At 31.2% G+C, this 22,408-nt stretch overlaps 1 protein-coding gene across 3 annotated transcripts in view; it reads left to right on the plus strand.

Annotated features, from left to right (window-relative positions):
- LOC143236016 (uncharacterized) overlaps nt 1-17,798 on the plus strand; it is a 30,058-nt gene extending 12,260 nt beyond the window's left edge. For all 3 annotated transcript variants that reach the window (XM_076474208.1, XM_076474207.1, XM_076474210.1), the window contains 6 exons: nt 2,717-2,783; nt 3,217-3,409; nt 4,282-5,172; nt 5,957-6,107; nt 8,152-8,303; nt 8,881-17,798. In XM_076474208.1, the coding sequence (XP_076330323.1) occupies nt 2,717-2,783; nt 3,217-3,409; nt 4,282-5,172; nt 5,957-6,107; nt 8,152-8,303; nt 8,881-8,961 (1,535 nt within the window). In that variant the 3' untranslated portion in view covers nt 8,962-17,798. The remainder of the gene's footprint in view (nt 1-2,716; nt 2,784-3,216; nt 3,410-4,281; nt 5,173-5,956; nt 6,108-8,151; nt 8,304-8,880) is intronic.
- Nucleotides 17,799-22,408: the final 4,610 nt, after the last annotated feature.

Below are 22,408 nucleotides of genomic sequence, written 5' to 3' on the forward strand. Positions count from 1 at the left end.
AGCTTTTGATTAGTTATTCATGTGTCGTACATGAAAGTAAATGTATATAAAAAGACCGTTTCCAAAAAATTGAAATAGATGGCTACTGTGTTTGATTTACTAAATATAGTAATATCTCAGCAAATAGAAAAGACAGGAGGATCTTATTTTGTATTTTATAAATACTGTTAATGAGTATCTAATTTGAAGAAAACTGTAGACTTTATATACTTTGATATGAGAGACATCCAATTTGAGCCAGTGCTGTATTCACCTTACCACATGACACACAAAAATTGATGCTTGTGTGTTTATTTAATATTTACTTTTAAATTAAGAAATTAAAAAAATTGTATAATGTGAAAATATAAATTATAATCTGCAGTTTGATACCAAATTTAAGGAGATAAATTCAAAGAATAGTACAGCAGAATTTTGAATACAAACATGGTGACATGGTCTTTGACCATAACCTGTTGTGATAGGGTTATGAGATTAAGCAAATGGTACTTTGAGATTTTTGAGATGATGAAAACCATTTTTAATCTTAACATGAAAACTTTGCACTCATATTTGTTGAAAAAAAAGTGAGAGAAACCTCAATATATTCATGGACAAATCTTTAAATAAACATGGTGTATGAAAAACCTTTTTTGTTTAAATGGTTTGTATTGTTTACTAAAAGTCTAGCAAATTTTATGAAGGTACACTTACTTTATTAAAAGTTATAGTATTAAAACTGCATACAAATAAAAATGGTCATGTGGTCAGTCGATGGGACCTAGCCCACATTGAGAGAGTTTGTAATTGCTAAATTTGTAGTGCATGTAATTTACATATGTAGTTTAGTTAGCTAGGCTGTGGGCACTGATAAGGCATGTTCTAAATGTCATAAACAGACTCCTCCAATACATGTAGTGATATACACATGACAAAGTGTGAAGATACTGTATGTGTCATTTGGTGGGAGTTTCGTAAAAATGAGCATCAGCTTTGGTATATCGAACGGAAACATTAGACACTTTCACTGTGTTGTGGGAAGTCTCAAAGACAACAGAAGAGAAAGGAAAGATTCACATTTCATGATAAACAAGGAGATAAATGATTCATAAATTTTGATGTGAACCCACATATTTTTCTCCTGTGACATCATATGTATTGCTTATTGTGGTATACCACAGCTAGACCTGTTATTGTAAAGTATCATGATAACTCAGTAAGTAGTGCTTACTATGATAAACTATAGCCAGAACTTTAGATAAGTCAGACCTGATTATTGTAAAGTTTTATGACTACTTATTGTGGATTTCTGATAAGAGTTCCCTTCAGAGAAAAGAGAGGGTTGTGTGAAGTGGTAAAATGTCAGTGTTTGTTATTTGGCTAACATCCCATTAATTGTAAATGGATAATATTTTTACATTAAAACAAAACAGGCTGGTTAATGCAAAATTTTGTTGTAATAGCTATGATTAATTAGTCTGTCACTCTATAAATATGTTAATTGAGTGTTCTTCAAAAGTAAGAATTTGTCCTGCTTTGGTTTTTAATCTCATTATGTAGCAAACAAATGTTTAAAAGAAATGACCAATAGCCTGATATGCCCACGTGCTTGAGAATATAGAAAATAGATTGAATATTGCTTGAGACTTGGTTAGAAGTGTTGTGAATTATAAATAATCAGAGTTTGTGAGAGCTGTATTATATACATAAAAAAGATTAATTTTGAAAGAAATGATTTTCTTTCTTAACTTCTTTTGTCATTGTTATTGTGTTGAGGATGTAACAAAGTGACAGTTATTGTGTTGAAGTTGTGACAAAGTGACATTATTGTGTTGAAGTTTTGAAACTGAAACAAGATTTATATGTTCTTTAGTTAGAATTTCTTAAAGTTTAGATTTGCTGTTTGTAAAAGTTTGTCCCAAAAATTTTGAGTGTTGGGTATATTTTTCTTCTAAGAGTTTCAATTAATATCTTGTTTTGTTTCTTCAAAATCCCTGATATAATGTATAATTATTATCCTCAGTATAGATAAAGTTTGCTGCAGTCTAAATAATATGAAAAAAAAAATCTACTGAATGTTTCATTTTTAAAAAAATAGTCTTCTGTCTCTGTGCAGGGCTAAAAATGACCTTGAGATTAGCTTGTAAATTAAGGGCTCTGTGTTTCTTGTCTTATATTAACACCAAAATCATGCTGTGAAATTTGGGCCATCCATGCATTATAACAGTAGCAGACAATTTCTGCTAGAAAAAGTTTGCATTGGGTGCGATTGACTGGCTACATTCCCTCTAGTGGACGATATTTAAATTAGGAATGGCTAGTGCAGATATCTTAGAGTAAATCTGTAAAGAATAGTAATAGGAAACTAAGCTTCTTTTTAAACTTAAAATTACGTGTTTGTGGTAAACTGATATTTTCCAGAGAAATTGTTTTATAGCCATGTAATGAAATACCATTGTTCAGCGAAATTTAATTTTTTTATACACTTAGTTTTTTAGTTTATAAGTCAAGACTTCAGCTTGAATTCTTTGAAGAAATTTTGTTCATAATGTTAATGTATATTATTTTCTTTCACCTACTGAGGATCAAAATTTCAACCAGCATTACTATCAGAAACCAAGCATTTTAATTTTTATGAAATTTCCAAATTTTAGAATTAAAAACTGTTTTTTTTAATGGTTTATTAGCATCTTGTATTTAGTACTTGAATATAGACATACTTTAATAACAATTTCAGGTATTATATATGGCATATGGTTCTACGAAAGAAATGAGTGCTTGCAAATAGCACATCTCTTGATGAGGTAAGTTGATCTTAAGATGCTGTCCATATAAGGAGACCACTAGTTACCTTATCAGATAATTTTGAATAATAAAATAAAGTAGAAAATATAATTAGGTTAAATATGCAAAGGAAAAATTGGATTATTAACAAACACAGCTTTACAGATTACATGCTATGAACTTTTGATTTTTGATTTTGTTGCAGGAGATAACAAGTCTCAAAACAAAATGGATGCCTTGTTTTTTTTCTATTATACAAAAACTAATTATGTTGATAATTATAAAGAGATAATATCAAGTAGTTGATATTAGACAAGCATTTTTAAGTGTTAGATGACTTTATTAATCATGATCCATGATGACGAGAAAACTCACTTGTAGAGAAAAATATATATGTAAAAACAGCTGTTTTTACATATATATTTATTAATCATGGCTTATATAATTCTTTAGATTAGCTCAGCCTACAGAAGAACTTTCCCACAGCAGAGGTAAAAAAGTTCAACCTAATCAACAACCTCTCCACAGTAAAGGTCAGAAAAGAGACAATTGTCTTGTTAAGAGAGGAGAAGAACAGAATCAAAAGCCAGGGAAGGTTATTGATATTGTAGCTCTGTTGAGTCATGCTCAGGATGGATATAACAAAGTGAGTGTTCCTGGAATTGGAACAGTTGAACGAATAATGTTGTTTTGTAGAAATTTTAATCTATGTATTTAATTTTGACGTGTGTGCATAGCAATTTACTGTATTTGACCCAAAGTTTATTAATAACTTCAGACCATTTGTAATGACCAGAACTAGTAATTAATCCAGTAGAGAACTTGGCTAATTTAATGATTTCAATGTATTGATTCATCCTTTTGGGTACTCACTGTAGGGTTTCCAGAGAAACCCAAATAATCGAGCAGTAACTTTAAAAAGTAATCAGGTTTTTCCTAAGTAAATGTGTTAGTGTATGTTGTCTGATGTTTACACTTTTATTATTATTATCATTATGTTGCATAGACAACATTCCTGAACACAGTCTGAATTAATAAAACAGATTATGCAAAATTATTAAACCATTTTATTTGAAAAAATGGACTTAGATTAGTCTTTATTAGTGAGGTTGTAGCAAAAATGTAATGGTATGTTTTGAAGTAGTACCAGTACTTTATAAGCCTATGGAAGCATCCCAAACAGTTGGAAACACTTGCCATGCTACTGCTATAAATACAAGCCAAAAACTTTTGATACAAGTTTTATTCGTAATAAGTCCAGTAACCTTTTTCTTTTCAAACATTCATCTTTCTTTTTATTATGAGAAGTGTTATTGAAATGTTATTCTTCTCCTGCCACTGTCTAAAAATTTGGACATTTACATTCCATTGGAAATCTATAGTTCTAAACAGAAGATTTTAGTCAAATTTTATGGATCATTTCCCTCAAGGCTGGAAAAGAACCCTAATTGAAATATGTCATGTAATTATTCTTCTAATGGCTGTGTTTCTTTACTGTTTTTTTTTTTCTTTTGACAGAACAAAATGAGAAACCAAAAAGTACAAACACAACCTGATGCAATCACAGATGTATCCAGTAAAACCCACCCTGACAGTTCTACACGCTCAGAAATTATCAAGCCTGTAGCTATCAGGGGAACACCAACATCTAACACTGTAGGTTCTCAAGGGCTATCAGTACCAGTTACCACTTCTTTAAGTGTGGCATCTCTGTTTGCTTCTGCTGACAAAACTCTACAGCAAGTGTCTCCTTTCCATGATCCATTGAACTCCAAGAACCCTCCAAATGTCATCCCAGTACTAAAAAAATCCCAGTCTACAGAAGGACTGGATGAAATAGAATCTGTTAAATTTGCAGAGAACAATTCGGCTGCCATTCTTCAACGTCTCATGTCCAATCCAGCCAATATACTTGAACATATAGAACGGGAACAAAGGAAGGAGGCTTCTGGGTCATATACTCCACGGACAAGAGCCACTTCTTGCTCTGGGGACTTAGGACTTCCAAATTCAAATATAATGTTAGACAAATCCAGCTCTTTGCACATCTCAGCTTCAGCACAGAGTCTTGAACAAGACTTGAAGGAAAAATTAAAACTCATTCCAAAATGTAAAACAAAAGAGGAAGTGAACAAAGTTAGTAAGTCTGTTTCTCCTGTGATTAATGTGAGCCCTGTTTCCTCAGCATTTACTTCTCTTGAATCAATGACTAACCAGCCAAAAATCACAGAGACTGTTCCAGAAACTACAAGTTCATCTTCTGTTTCTCTTCTTACTCCAGTTATGTTTGAACAAAATTTGAAGTACTCTCCACCCCAGGTTCCTATTAATCAACTTCCAGTCAGCTCCACTGGAGAAACTGGTAGTGTTTTATACAACGACTCCTTTTCATCTGCATTGTTGTCTAAGGTGAGAATGTATACATGTGTATACAAAGAGAAAATTAGTTTAGGCTAATAACCATATCAATAATATAAATGTATTTGAAGTGCTTAATTTTTTTTTAGGGGAAATGTATGGATTCTTGTTGACAAGAGTGGAATTTTTAGTGTTTAAAGATAATTTGAATATTATTGAGGGTCCTATATTTAAAGGGACTGCAAGTGACTAATACAGTTAATTACATCAGCTAAGTATTAACAAAATAACCAAAGTAGACTCAAAATTAATTATTCTTCTATATTTAAATGAAAAACAAGTGCCAAATTACATAGTTCTAGCAGAAATTAAACACTGCGTATATGTTTCAGTTGTGATTATTATGTATATGGTCCATCTGTGCTAATAACATGCTAATGGTATCAAGCAAAGAATTAAAAAATCTTGTTTAGTTTGTCCACTCATAAAATCAATTTTCTTGTTTTTTTGTTCTTGTGAGAGATCTTTTAACTCTGACCAGGAGTCTAAGAAACCAAAACTACTAAATTTAAAAAAATGATTGGTGTGATAAGTAAAATATTTTCCTTTTTCAGCAGTTAGATAACAGCTGTAAATTTGTTGCAGATATAATTCTACCAACTTTCCATTTTGTGATACACAGTTTTAAAAAATAGACTGTTTCCTTTAAGAAGGTATTTTTATTTTAGTTTTTACATATGCATTTTACATTGGATAGCTTGTAATATTGGGTAATAATAATAACAGCTAGAACAGGTCTTTATTAGTGCAAATAGCATTTCATTTAATATTCTAGCCGCCACCTATGAGAAGACCACCACCAGCCTCAGAACTTCCGCTCCTGTCTCCTATGGACTTCTGTAATGTTCATCCTATTCCTGTCCTTCCAGGTGATGGGCATAGCAGCAAACTTGTGCAAACTAGTAACAAACCAATAAATGGATCAGGTATTTCCTTGTGAACAAAATGTGTAAATATATATCAAGTTGTGTTATCTAAATCAGAAGTATATATGGAAAAATCAACACAATATAACTGTTGAAAATATATGGAAAGCAAAACCAAATATCAGACAAAACTTTTAATATGCTTTTCATGATTTGAAATATTATAATGTGTAGCATAAGGAGAACCTGAACAAAATCCATCAAAATCAGCTCAAAAACAAAGAAAACAAAACAACTAAAAATTATAAAATTTGACATGAAAGTACAAAGGGCATAATTTTTAAAAGAAAATGCACAGGAGTATCTCCCAAAAATATTAAGGATATCCTGTCTGTAAGGCATAATCCAAATGCTCGTGAAAAACAAGATGGCTGTCAAAGAAGATCAAATAGGGGCTAGGATATTGGTAAAACCCAAAATGTTTGAAATCTAACTACCACTTATCTCCTCATTATAGGTTTGGTAGAACCCCTAAAAAACGTTAGTTTAATGTGATTAAATTTATACTAAAATTACATTGTAGACTACAGAATATGTTAGAAAAATAACACCTTTAATTTCTATAATTTTGAGACATCAGACTTTCACTAACAGACAGATATTACATTATTATCGGGACTATAAAATCCTTAACAATATTATTCAAGTATGAAGTGGGTTAGTTGAGACAGACTCAGATATTTAAAGTTGACTTTTCCATATAAATGATTTAATACATGATGCTTGATATGACAAAAATATATATTTGACAAAATTTTCCATTAAGACCTTTTTCATTATATTCTTTCTTTATGAATACCAACATGTTACACTTGCAGAAAGACTAGAATAAGAAATGTGTGGTTTTCATATCTATTCATGAAACGGTTGATTAGAAATAGAAAACAATTATGTTCTAATTTGATATCTAGAGTAGTTCAGTTTATTCCATGTACAAAATGTCCTTTTGGTATTTAGTATTTTGATGAATTAGAGAAAAGTTGCTAAAATAATATACAACTCCATGATTGTTTAAATTCTCATGAGTCATACATTAAACATGATGGTTCTTTATGGAACTTTACACTAAAAGCAGTCCTGTAGATATGATGCTCTGTGTAACAGAGAAACTTTTTACAGGACTTCAAACTGAGATCAGTCCTGTAGGTGATATATGATATTCAGTGTAAAAGAGAAACTCTTTATAGGACTTCAGACTAAGATCAGTCCTTTAGATGATACAAAATGCTTCATGTTGAAAAAAGTGCTTTCCCTAGTTTTATGCTGGAGTCAGTGTATTAGCACAAGTTTCATCAATCTGGCAAGATAAATATTTATAAAATTGCTTCAGTGAATGTTCATCTTTATACCATCTAATAATTATGATGATACCAAATAAAGTATAAGCTAATTGCATGTTTTTATAGTACTATCATAAGCACCATGAATTTTTCTTTTCTTTTTTTTCTCACTCATTTGAGTGTTATCTCAACTATGTTTGCCAAAGAAATATCACTTGGTAGATAACACTACTTCTAAATTAAACACTTTACAAATACTTAGGTCATAAGCAAATCTTTTTTGTCAAAGACAGATTTAAACTGTCCAAAGTAAACTTGATGCATGACATAATCATGAAGTATCTCTTGATTTAAAAAAAAAGGGGAGGGGAGTTAAGCTTAAATTAAACCTCTTATAAATGTTTAGTCATTATTCACCAACTTGGACGTAAAGAACACTCTGACTGTAAAACAATTGTACTTGGTCTGTATCGGTTGTTTTCAAGTACATGAATTTCTATTAATCTCACTCTATCTACCCATCAGATAGTTGTAATTCTCCTCAGAAAGCAGTATCTGGTGTGGAAGAAACCAATGCATTGGAAAGGTTTATGAGAGCATTATTCATAAGTTATGTATACACATCTCAAAAAAAAAGTTTTTAAATTTCCCATACATTTTGTGTTGATAAAAATGATTTTTTTTTTCCTTATATTAAAGTTACAGTTCTAATGCTGTATTGTCTTCAGTAAGCAGTAAGGGAGTTGCTTGATGTCTACTTATAGGGAATACTGAAGATCCAGTTCTTCTGCTTCCAAATTATTTCATACAGGGAGTAAGCAGTCCAAAAAAATGTGATAATATGGATGAATTACCACAAAATGTTAGTGTTTTAACTCGAGATCAGCTAAGAGGAGCATTGATGCATTTGTTAAAAGTAAGTGATATGGAAATAATCGGTATAAAAGTCATGTAATTATGTTCCTTTGCATATTCATTTGAAGTTGGTATTGCATTAGCATTATTTTTACTACAAGAGTTTCCTTTAAAAAAGAAGACAACTTCAAGCTTGTGAGTGACTCACTTATGCTAGATCCAGTTAAAAGGTACAAGTCTAATGTTTTAAATATTGTCAGAGAAATACTTTAGCATGTTGTCCTCAGTAACTTACAGATTATAACAGTAATTGAGAAGTTTTCACAAGTTTTTCTAGCTTACATATTGTACATTTTTAAAATAACAGTTTCCTTTGTTTATTTAGAGCTAATTAAAAGAATGTCATAACCTTTGTTTTGAAATAACTCCAAGTGTTTAAAGCATATGGCACTCTTTGTGTATAAGCATTGAACATTAAAACTGGCATACAACTATTTAGTTAATAAAAGAATACTTTAACTCTTTATTATTGTGGGAAATTTAATTCTTTTTATTGAAAATTTAATTATTCATTGAGTTATTTATATTCAAATATATAATAGTAATAAAGTAACCATATAAATTTTCTTCCATTCCAGAAGGATACTGATTTTGTTAATAAACTCCATGAAGCATATGTTACAAGTTTAAAAACACACTTCAGTTCCACTGGATCCTGAGAGTCTCTTGCCTAATCATTCAGTGTGCTCCTGCTTTCACAGGCTTTGTTGCATATTGATGTCATCCACAGTTCATTTAACCTGGGTTCTAGAATTTTGCTGGCCACTTTCATAAGCTGTGGTCAAGAGTGATGCATAACACACGTGTAAAAAGATGTGTTGTAGAAAACTGCTTTAAATACAAGCTTAGACTATTAAAGATCTCAAACTATGCACACAACTTTTTGTTCTCAAGATAGCTAAATATATAATGGTACTTTTATGTTGATTCCTGTTCTCAAAAACTGAACACCCATAAAAGATTTTAAAATAATTAGTTATATTCATAGAAGTTCTGATTTAAAACAATGATTTTGATCTATTAGCTCTGATATTATGTGATACTAACTAGTATAATCTTTCTTTGACAATGTTTCTCTGATAAGGACACTGACTTCTACAGGTTTTGTTGTACCATTACTTTTTTTTTTTTTTTTTTAAGTTTCTCTCCACTCATGTACTACTTAGTAATTCAAGCTGTTTTAAATGGATGCCAGTGATAAAGTTCTGGTCACCACTGATAGGAATGACTATAGTCTGGCTATATTTTACAGTGATGCTGACCAATTGTACAAGCTGTGGTCAGTAGTGATGATACAGGATGTTTTATAGTGATGAAGACTACGTGTAAATGCTGTGGTTGTCAATGATAGTGACTGTTTACAGTAATTCTTATCTCTTGCACAAGTTTTGGACAACAATGGTGGTAGTGATTATACAAACCACTCTTACAAACTCTGGTCATCAGTGATAGCAGTGAGCACAAAGACTGTTTGACAGTAATGCTCACAACTTGTACAAGTTATGGTCAACAATGATATAGATGAATATAAAGCTTTTTCCACAGTGATGCTGACCACTTGTATGGGCTAAGATTAACAATGATAGATATGGATATATAGATTGTTTTAAAATGATGCAGATCTTTTGTACAAGCTCTTGGCTAACAACAAGTGTTAATTTGTACAGTGATACTGCTAAGCTTAAAAAACTTTTACAATGTTCCTCATCTCTTCAAGCTCTAGTCAACAGTCTGTGTGCTTAAACTTCATTTAATTCCCTGATCTTCTAAGAGAAAAAATTAATGTCTCCTAGAACTTTTTTCATTATGTTTTTAACATAAGGAATTTCTTTCATTGTTACCATCCAGTTAGATGCTTTCATTTACAGAAAATGTTAAAAAGTGAAATTTAGTTATTGTCTTGTAAATGATCTCAGTAAACTGTTTTATGGGAAATCAATGTCCCCTATTTTGCTTGTAACCCTTCAACTAAGACAGTTAATGCATTTTAATGAAATCATATGTAGGAAGGCACAAGACATATCAAGTAATTCTCTTTTATTTTTCATCATTGTAATTAAGTATTTTCATTTTCCACATTTGAAACTATGATTTTTGAACTACCGGCTGTTTATATATAATAAAATTTTCCTACAAGTATTTTTGTTCCCATATTTTGAGTTGATTTAATGATTATACTTTAGTTTCATATGCAGTTAAAAAATCATATTTTGTTAGATATGTTACTGTTTGATACATCCAGGTGTGTGTCAGTTAAAAAAGTCTCACTTTGTTAGTTTATGTTACTACGGGATTTTTCCATTTGTGTGTTAGTTAAAAATCTTACTTTGTTAGCTGATGATAGTACTTGATGTGTGATAGTGTCAGTTGAAAATCATACACAATCTGATGTTACTGATGGATGCATCCTTGTGTATTTTATTTAGAAAATCTTAATTTATTAGCTTTTATTACTCCCAAATGCATCCATGTGTCAGTTAAAAATCTTGCATTATCAATTTATGTCACTTTTGGATGCATTCTTGCATGTCAGTAAAAAAAGAAAAGTGTAGTTTATGTTACTACTGAATTCATCCATGGGTGTGTAAGTAAAAAACCTTTGTTAACATGTGTTGCTACTTCATCTGTGAATTAAAAACATACTTTATTGGCATATGTTACTATAAGCTACATCCATGTGTGCATCAGTTTAAAATGTTATTTGGGTAGCATATGTTACTACTTTGTACATTCATATGTATGTCATTTAAGTATCTTACTTTGTCAGTTTATGTTACTGCCTAATGCATCCTTTTGTCTGTCAGTTAAAAATCTTACTTGATTAGCTGATATTACCACTAGATAATTCCATTTGTGTGTTAGATAAAAAAATCATTATTTATTAGCTTGTGTTACTATTGGATGCATTCTTGTGTGTTTTGGTTTAAAATCTTACTTTCTTAGATTAAAAGCAAAAGTCTTCATCCCCAGTGATGGGAAAAATCGTAAGTTATTTCATTGACTTTAAAAAGTTAATTGTATTGCACTCTTGGGTACACTCTGAGCCAAAGCTTCAAGCTATTTAAATTATAATTGTTGAGCCTGTCAGTAATAACTCATAGTAAATCTAAACTTTTATTCTTTATAATGCATACAGACATATGAACAGACACCTGTTTGTGACATCCTTAAGATGCTTCTACTGGATGTGTCTGTGAGTGTTGGTTAAAAATCTTACTTTCTTAATGTTTTGTCACTAGTAGATATACTTATGTGTTGGTTAAAAAATCTTTCTTAAGGTATGTCACTATTAGATGTACTTGTGTGTCTGACAGTTAAGTCTTGTTTTGTTAGCTTATATTACTACTAGATGCTTTATGTTTATGTCCCTGAAACTGAATACATTCAACTTGGTACAGAAGTTATATACATAAATGTGATGTAATTACTACAAATTTAATGTAAAACTAAGTGATGAAGGCTGTAAGCTTATATTGAAAGAACATTTTCAAGTGTTTTAATATGAAGACAGTAACTGTGTGATGTAATAGAATCACAAGTACACATTGCATCAATTTTGTGAACCCCGATGAAGATTTATTTTTGTCAAAACTTTCCCTTTATATAGTCCAAAAGGCACAAAACCTGTTGGTCAGATGATTACTGTTTAAACTAAGGTTTAATTCAAATATTTAAAAAAGAACAACTTATATTTTGAAATTGTATAAGCTTGAAAAGCTTTAGACCAGCTATGTTTGAGTTTTAAAATTAATTAGTATTTAGTAATTAATTAGTCCACATTGAGGTTCCATTATTTTGTCATGAAGTCTCCAACTTATTGGACAAAAGAAGCAGTGATTTCATTAAAATGTCATATTACTTTCAAGTTGCCTCCTAATGAGTTTTTATATAAAACCTACTAAATCTTGTGTTTGATTTGAATTTAAGTTAAAACTCCTGTTTGAAAACTTATTATCATTATTTTTCTGTCTTAAAACCATAGTCCTTGTTGTATGGGCAGTAGTACATACAAGTTGAGAAAAAAACTCATTCAACACGTCACAACTGACATAGATATTGGCCAGTGATTTAGCCAGATGTCAGTGTTAAGCTTTTGCCATGTGTTATAAACAGTTTTTGTTTTATTGATTAAAAGTTTGTATTTGATATAAACTAGGAAAGATATAGCCAAGAGGTTGGAGCTGGCAAGCTCCTTTCCTTGAATATCCTGTTTAAAGAACACGGAAATGATAAAATATGTATATGTGAAATCGTTAACAATTTGTAGATACTCATTCATAATTGCTAAATCCAGTATAAAGGCAACATTTAAGATTCTCCTGAGTATCTGAAGTGAGTTAGTTTATATTTTTGATCTCCCTTTTGTAAAGTCTAATTTCAGTTTGTCTACTTGGTCATGATATGCTTGTCTCCATTTTTGTTTTTCCTCATATAGTTCTGAATGCAAAAAGAGAGACCATAAAGAAAACTTAATCTGTTAGAAAATAGTTACAAGGGATAAAATTTTAAATCACTGATTGCAGCTGCTCTAAGTTCATGCAGAACTCTTGCAACCTATACACCACTTGTGGTACACTCACATTCAACTGCCAGAGGTGGACCATACCCTGTATGGCAAATCTGCAGTCAGTGGGTTAAATATAAACAACCACTAAAGATTAAGCCAAGTTGTTTGTTTTTTATATTACTATATAGCTTACTTAAAGTGTAGTTACTCAGTGCTTGTATCCTTAGCCTTTCACCACCTACAGTTTTATATATAGTCTGTAGTATATGTTGCTAAAACTGTACCCTCGATGAAGCTGGGATTTTTGCTTGTTTCTTTTAGTTTCGTAACAACATACTTTGTGCATGTGCATTTTTGAACTTCAGAATTCATTACTTTTTCAATATATGATCTTGTGGTTTATGGAAAAAAGGACAGAATAAATATTCGAATAATTAGAAAAAAGTATTTTGAAAGATAGAAGTGTAGCCATTGAGCTCAAAGTATTGTAAATTTATTATTGTATTTTACAATCATAAGTAACCATTACTGAGTTGTAGTTTTCATTTGTGCAAATTTTGTCTTAAGATCATATGTAAATGTTGACTCTATAGGTAGATATTATGACTAAAATTGTTTTTTTAATAAAACTTGTAGTTAACTATCTTAAGTCTTCCTTGGGTTGTGAACAGAACTTATAAATGTTGCTTGGCTAATAAAAAGTGCAGTTCCTATGTAATAAAGCAAAATGAAGGAACTTGCTTGGAAATCATTAGTCTAGGCAAGACAATTACTGTGAACTCTAGCAGGTTTGTTTTATACAGTAATGTTTCAGGAGTGTTGTTGAATATATGTAAATTATATATAGTGTAATGTATAATAACATTCGGATTGTTTTTACTACACATTGGTTGGAGTGAAATTTCTGTGGTGCAGAGTCTTGATTCATTAGAATAACTTCTGTTTTTACTTATTGCTCAATGAATTTGTCAGTCTATAACACATTCTGGTTCTATTACTTATTTACTACATATATGAAGCCCTAACTTATATGTAATCTTTTAGATCAGAAAGAGGGCATGGTAATAATGCTGATTGCTAAAATACAATATGTAAAAATGTATATGCCTAATGTTTATTAAGTATATTTTTTATTAAGTATATCTATCTATCTATATATATTTGTACAATTTTTTCTGTCCCATAATGTCCAGATTTAAGATTTTCTATGATGTAAATGTCAAAAAAAGCACTAGAATTGTTGACTCTGATAAGAGAACTTGTTACCCCCCTTAAACATTGGAACAGCTTCAAAATAACTTCAAAGTGTCATTTGTGATGTATATGTTTTTTGCTTATGATTGATTTATAATTAGAGAAAGAGCAAGAAGAAATGTTAGTTCAGTTTCTCTGATTGTACATTCATGTTATTTGGACACAAATCTATCAAAAGTAATCCAAAAGCACTGTAATTTTCATTTGTTTTTATATTTCTTGAAATTGTCTTAATTTAAGATTTGCTCTAATGCAAACAGAAATAACACAGAATTGTCTCACCAATCCATTTTTAATGTTTGAAAATTAAGTAAAAATGAGACATTTTGTGTATGTTCAGTTTATAATAACTTGACCTAATGTGTTTGTAGATGTTAAATGGTTTCTTTCTGTTATTTCTTTTTAACAAAGATTCAATGCCTTAATATGCTTTAATCTTTTAATAAAGTTGTTGAGTTACATGGCACTATTTCCTAGTATACATTTATGTTTAAAGTCATTTCATAATAAAACTATACAGAGTAGAAAGTTTTTAAAAATGCATTTTGAAATTTACTTCCTTAAATTCTCCAAGCAGTTAAATCTTCAGTTATAAATATCCTATCACTTAGTACTTCAGCTCTAACCAGACCTATGGTTTTGAAAGATAGCTTTCAACTCCTTAGTTCACTTTTATGCAATTTGTGCATTGTACAATCATTAAACTTGTGCTCTAAAAGGTAGAGGTTTCTATACCTTCATGGTTTGTGACAGTTCAGATATAGAAGCTAATGTATCCATCAATGCTTATCTCTATCCATTCCACATTTTTGTGTACTTATGATAATGGGATTTTCTCTGTTTCAGTCTTCAATAATGGATACTGGAAGTGGGGTGTGAAAGGTACTTCCATCCACCTAGAAGTAGAAAAACTGGTACAAATATTGCATAGTTCATATTAGTTTTGGAAATGTTTTGAAGTATCTTTCACAACTTCTGTGAAAGAACTATCTCTAGGAAATCTTCAACATCTAAACTTGCATAACAGAATGTGAAATGTTTCTCAAGAGTTTCCCATTTATGCTTAATGAGATTGAAATTTGGTGAATGTGTTTGCCATTCCATTTAATCTGCATCAAGAAGTATGTTTACAAATTAAGCACAGTGAGAGAAAGCATTGTTTTCTATTAGACTGAAGTTAACCAGCTTATGGCTGTACACAGGATTGTAGAATTATGCCTTCTGTTATTAATTGTAGTATTTCACAAGATATAGAAACTTACACAAGGTAATTTTTATTATTTTACCACAGCAGTTTTGCACTTTCAATATCAAAATATTAAAATTCATATTGGCCTATAATTATTTTATGCAGTCTGTGACCTACAAACACAGCATCAATTTATTGTAGTGTTTCTTGTAGCTATTTTGAACATGAATTCATTCAGTTAAATTGATTTTCTAAGCAACATTGTTATTTTGTTTCTTCAATGTTGCCAGTTATTTGAAAGTGTGAAAAGAAGGCAGAAATGTGTAGGTACAAATAATTGCAACCAATTTTTACATTCACTGGGATGGCAGCATTTGTTTTACAGACTGGAAAAATTTAAATTGTTACTTGGCAAAATAAACAACAAAGAAGGAGACTGGACACAAGTTACACACAGCAAAATAACTTTTATTTGAAAAATTTGGTTAAAAGTGTAAAGTGTGGCATCTTTTATTGGAGATGGTAAATATCTCAAATTTGTCTCTAGAAGAATCAAATTATATATCCCAGAGTGAGAAACATAACACTATATACTAAAAATAACTGCTGTTCTCAAGATAGAAGTGCTACCAATGTGACTGACAGACATTCTCACAACAAAAGAGGGAAGTTTTATTCTTGAGGGGATCATCTGACTTTTCAATCTAAAAAAAAAGAAAAATAACTAATTTTATTATGTATTCTCTATGTTACAGAAACCTTTCATATGAGAGCATTTGTGATACCCTAGGTGACTGACCGAATTCATGGGTAACTACGGCACGAGGAACTTCATGACTCATTTGATTTTTGTAAAACTACTTACGAAATGTGCACATGAATTTTGAAAATTTATACTTACATAGGTAGGAAATGCATGGTATATTTGCACACCATTAAAGGGCTACAGAGTATGTAACATAAAGTTCACATACAATTTAGCATATTTAATATATGAAAGAGGGCTAACATCAGGTTATATTAAGTTACAGTTAAACAGTAATTACATAATTTCAATTATAATAATGTACTAAGTAATAAAAAAAACAGGCAGTTGTAATTATTGACTTTGAATTGGTTTTATCAATTTTTTTTACCTTTGCAGTTAACAAAACTTTCAGTTCAGGCACTACTTTCTCTTTATTGATTGTTCTATTTATCAAAGCTTCTATTTTCTGTATGTTCAATTCAGTTTTCTTGCATGACTTTTTAAAATTGTTTTCAGATATGACAGGATACTTTAATGTTCAAGTAGCTTGATGTTTATGGCTTTTCCCTTTTTCTCTTACATTATAATGTTTTCATAATTTACACTTCCCTTCATAAGTTACTCCTTTATTTTTGTCATTCAGTTGGATATTTTTTTGAATAATCATAGTTTTATTCCTGGTTCTTGCATAAGTTAAAAACTTTATTTTCATAATTACACTTGAAGAGTGTTTACTTGATTGAAATTACATTAGCAGGTAGAAATATAAAAGTAGTTCTTATATTCTTGTCTGTGATGTTAGCTTGATTTTACTTTATCAGATATTTAAACAATAATGAAAAGTGTGAGAATTGTTTTTTCTTTGTAATTATATTAAATACTTTATCAAAATCTATGAAAAGTAATGAAACTAAGTTCTGTTCTGCTTTATAGGCCATAATGGCCAGAGGCCCATGAACTCTTTTAAGTTTGCTTATCAGAAGCACAGAATAAAATATCAAACTTACTGGTTAAAACAGCAAAATTATGTTCATTTTGAGCATGCCTGAAGATACACAAGTTCTAATGAGAAGGAGATAATGTTCATAAATACTTTGTTGGAGATGTGTGGTCAAGAAATTAGAAAATTTGATATCTTTAAGTACAAATATTCATCGGATAGATAAAGAAGTGTAAGGGTGATGGAGAGACTTCCTTATCAACAGTTTAAATAAGGAAAGACTTGTATTTGGAAATAGTTTCCATTGCCCTTATTCACATTAATATCCAAAAACTTAAGAACCTAAAAACTTTTTTTTTTCAGAACATCTTCAATATCAGCTAAGTGTTTGAAAAAGGAAAGGTTAATAAAATATATTGTTGTAAGCTATATTTTCAATGTTTTAATTTAGGTCTAGCTAGACCAGGGGTTCCCAACCGGTGGGTCGCAACCCCCTGGGGAGTCGCGTAGCCTTGTTAGAATTAGCTTGGGATAACATTAATTTTATTTCATCAATTACATTTTCAAGTTTCGAGTGCCAAAAGGTTGGGAACCCCAGAGCTAGACAGTGCATGATGTTAAGATCTAGAAACTGAGATTTAGAATTCAGTGAAATATTTAATGAATTGTTAGTGATGTATTCAGTTACTAAATTGATTAACTAGGAAATTGTACAAGTAAGTTTATTTTTAAGTTAAGTGTAGTACCATCAGCAAGATATTTCCATTGAAAAATAAGTTGTGAACTTAAGCCTACTAAAAAAAAAAGTGTACATGGCCTGTAGAAACTTTATAGGGGAAATAAATTAATTTATTGTTTCACAGACTAGAAATTGCATTATTTTTACTGAATTTCAATATACCTGCCCAACAAAGAATGCATTAAATTTTTATCAGAAGCAGGACTATTTTGTGGAAAATAAAAAAGAACTTTGATTTCCACCTTAAGATCAGGTATCAAGAGAGAAACCTTGATAGAAATGGTTAAACAGTTTTAAAAAGGCCATCAAGAAATACCTTGCATGTAGTGTACGGCCAACTTTTGACAATTATTTACTAACAAAAAGTGGAATTAACCATAATATCACAGCACACCCACTGCTGGTAGAGGAAGCATTTTCAGTGTTGGGGTTTGAGCCTGCAGACTTTGAGTTGAGAATCCTTACCATCAGCCCATGCCAGGCTTTTTAAGAAAGTCAGGTGAAATCTATAGAAACTTAAGAGGAAATAGGTAGAAATTTAACAATTAAAGTTTAATTTTACTTAAAATTACCAAAAGGATAGCCATACCAGCTTTCCATACTTTAGAAGTGCCATGGCTGAAAAGGTGAGCATGTTTGGTGACAGAATTTGGACAGAAACATTGCAATTCAAGCATCCTAACTACCAGGCTAAGCAGTTAGCCATCTGATTTTAGCATTATAAGCATTTAAATTCACCACTAACCCACTGGGGTACAAATGTTGTTTTTCATGCAAAGCTACATGGTGTGCTATCTGCACTGTTTTCACCATGGAAATCAAATCGTAGCATTGTAAACTTATCACCAGCCCACCAGGATACAATAAAACAAATATTTTAAAAATTCAAAACAAAAATAAATATGAATTAAGACAAAGCTGCTGGAGATCTGATTTACAGAAGGATTACGAAAAACAGAGTATAGAATGTATGCCATGACAAAAGCAATGTAGTACAAAAAGAAGTCATTAAGGATATAAAAGTGCATCAGTTAACAGAAAAAATATACATCTGGAAAACAAAGTTCTAAATACAAAGATTATAGCAGACATAACTATTTCTGCACCTGTCTGAGAATTCCAGTCTGAAATTCCAAGTGACTCAAAATGTGTAGTAGAAGAATCTATTTAGTCTGCACACATTACCACTACTGCTGTACCACCTGTTATTGAAGGACCTTGGATTGCCAAATCCCACTTCAGAACTTAGCTGGCTAATTCAACATCATCCAGTTGAGAAACCACCAATTATGTGGAAACATACTATGGAAGGAATGCCAGGCTCAATTCAATATAATTTCTAAGGTGAACAGATGGAATTGTAAACAATAGGTTTAAAAATGTCTTTAAAGGAAATTCTGCAGTCTGTGATGAAATATGAATTCATTAAAGCTGAAGATAACTAATGACATCACTTATGTTGCAGGATCACCAGATCAAGTAATACTGAAAAATCAACTCCCCTGGTGATAGTCTCGAAAAATTGAAAGTATTTGACATAACTAATGAAACAGAATGTAGAGTGAAAACTCTGAGACTGTGCTTGTAATTTAAAAGGCCATATTCCAGGAACTATAAATAAAAGTGTGTGAAGAGTTAAAAACTCATCACAAAGAATGCCAAAAGAAATCATATGTGTGAGAAACCCAGACTTCACAAAAACCAGTGAAAAACACGGATCCCTCCAAAAGGGTATCATAAAGAAGGAACTGTTAAAGATGTAGGAACTTAGCTTCTACAGTCAAGCCTGTGAGGAATCAGCAGCTATTAATGAATCAAGAATACAATACAATAAGAATGAGTTTTTCAATCCCAACTGCATCAAATGGTAGACCAGACATCCAGAAACAGGGAGTAGTTTATGAAGCAAAATTCACCTGAGAATATTCCACCTATTCCAAATAAAATAAGTTTATTGTTTAAAGTTTGAGTGAGAGGAAAGTTAGAAGCTATCATTACTGTAGAAGCCTTTTTGTATCTCATGATGTGAAGAAGAATACATATTGGGAACTGACTTCATGCAGAAACAGATGTTAAGTTAGCATCACAGTCTATGACAGGAAATCTCTGTGCACTACCTGATAGGTACTACACCAGAATTTTAACTTCCAGTGACAGCAGTCATTGCACCATCAAGAAGTGAAATACTCATACCAGGACTTGCTAGGAATAAATTTACATGTAGTGACTGATCTCTAGTTAGAATCAGAAACTCCAGCATGTTGTGATGTACTAATGATTAGGGGAACTCTCATGCATCTTAAAAATTAGTATGGCATCATTAGGACCTTCGAAACAACAAACCATAAAATTCGACCCACATCTGTATGGAATGTTGTGAGATGTAGGGCTATATAAGTAATATGTCCATGTCAAAGAATATCAAAAGTAGTCACCTTTGAGGCAAGATGTGGAAAGTCTGATATTAAATTCTCCTCAGTTGTAATAGCTGTATAACCAAAGCTGCGGAGATCTTATAGTTAATCAATGTCCTAGATTACATAGCTTGCTCACTGAATATCAGGTACTTTCTTAGTTGGACTTCACATGTACCAAACAAATGAAAAGCCTATAAGATTGGCACAAGGCATAATTTCAATATGTTACTTAGTAAGTAGACCTTCACTTGCAAAACAGGCCGAGGCTTTCAAAGCAATAGGAGTAATGAAGTTTTTTAGTCTTAGCTACCTCAACTGTGAAGAAAAAGGATGGATCCACAAAGTTCTGCAAAGAAGAAAAATGAAGTTGCAAAACAAATAGCTGACAACTTCTAAGAATTGACTGCTTTAGAAGATTTATCTGGATCAAAATGTTTTCAATATTGGATCTTAAAACTTGGCATTATTAAATGCAAATTAAAGAAAAAATACAGATAAGACAGCATTTACTGTAGAAAATGGATTGTAGGTATTTATTGTGTTGCAATTCAGATTATATAATGCACCTACTACATTTCAACAATTTCAAAGAGTATTCCTTTTGAACTATCCTGACCATTGTACTCATCTACTTGGATGGCATAATCATACATAGGAAGATGTTTAATAATGCTTAGGACAGGCCAAGAAATGTTCTGCATAGAACAAGAATCTCGAAAAGTGTGAACAGTTCTGTCACAATATATGCATAATCAACAAAGAGAGTGTCTATACAGCCACCCATAATTGATGGTTAGAGGATTTCTTGACCTATGCTTTATTACTGTCACCTCATAAAGTCATTTTATGGCATAACTTGGCCTCTACATGAATTATTTAAGAGACCAAATATGTTTTGATTTAACATGCTGAAGAAAGAACTGACAATATCTTCTATACTACAACCAGGTAATAAACATTACAGAAGGAGATACTGTATAACTAGAAAAGAGCTATGAAGTGTTGTTTGAGCCCTAGGTCATTTCTATCATTATTACTGCATGGATGAAAGTTTACCCTCCACACAAATAATGCATCTTTGAAGTGGCTTGTGAATTTTCTCAACCCAAAAAATCAGATAGTCAAATGGCTCCAGAAACTTCAGAAGTTTAAAATTGTGCATCTCCTTGAATAGAATTATGGAAATGCTGATGTAGTAACTCAAAACCTATGTGTTAATGCATGCAAACATCATAAAAAGAGGGAATTAGAAGAAAGTAAGGCAACCAACCTAAAGTACAAGGAATAATTCAAGATGTGACATGTACAAGTGATGATAAAGAATTAATGTCCAACACTGAAGTGAAAGACAATCATAATAAATATACAAATCTGAAACCAGTTACACAGTAGATCAACAATAGTAAAGGAACCCTTCAGGACAAACAGTTGTTCCATAGAGCCTGAAGACAAGAACATACTGGACATGCTAGGATTTATTATACTTAAGAGTTTCTCAGGTTGGAAGTGAGAAGATACCAGTGGTAGAAACAGTGTCTGCAGTTTGTTTTCCCACAGTCTACATTCTGGAACACTCCACCATCTTCACAACCTTCCAAGAGCTGTACACTTAAATGTTAATAAAATGTTAAAGTAAAATAGTGCTTCTTTTGAGTTGGATGCCACAAATATGTAGAGAATTGGTGTAAATATTGTGTTATATGTTGTCTGTGTAAAGGTCAATAAAAAAAACAAGGTCAGCTACAGCAGTATTGTGCTGAAAGACTTACTGTCAAGATGTTGATCCTCTGCCAAAAACGTAACAGTGAAACTAAATATTTCATCAAATACTCGGTAGTGATATTCTATCCCTAACCAGCAAGTAGAACCTCTATTAAGGTAGCTACTCCATGAATTCATTTCAAGAATTGGACTTAATTTATAATTCCATTAATCTTCTTATACTTTAATAACATGTTTTACCTATCAAATGTTTGAGCAACTAAACATATATATTCCAGCAAAATTTTCAAAAAAGTCTCAATTTTTCCATTTTATTCTGAAATACAAACCAAATATAATGAATGAGAACTGCAACAATCTCTGTTTTAATGACTGTAAATAGTTTTCAGATTATCAGGTCATACATCATTTCAGATTTCACTGAAATGAAAAGTACTGATGTAATAGAAGTAACAGATCTTAAATACCTTAAAAAATAGCATTTTATTAAAACACAACCATCCATACAGGTGATTATGTATGCATTCCTGACTGCATTAACAACTGACTTATAATAAAAAAAAAAAAAAAGTTCTAAGAGGAAGTGTAAT

Source organism: Tachypleus tridentatus, chromosome 13, assembly GCF_004210375.1.
Source record: "Tachypleus tridentatus isolate NWPU-2018 chromosome 13, ASM421037v1, whole genome shotgun sequence".
Classification (NCBI taxonomy): domain Eukaryota; kingdom Metazoa; phylum Arthropoda; class Merostomata; order Xiphosura; family Limulidae; genus Tachypleus; species Tachypleus tridentatus.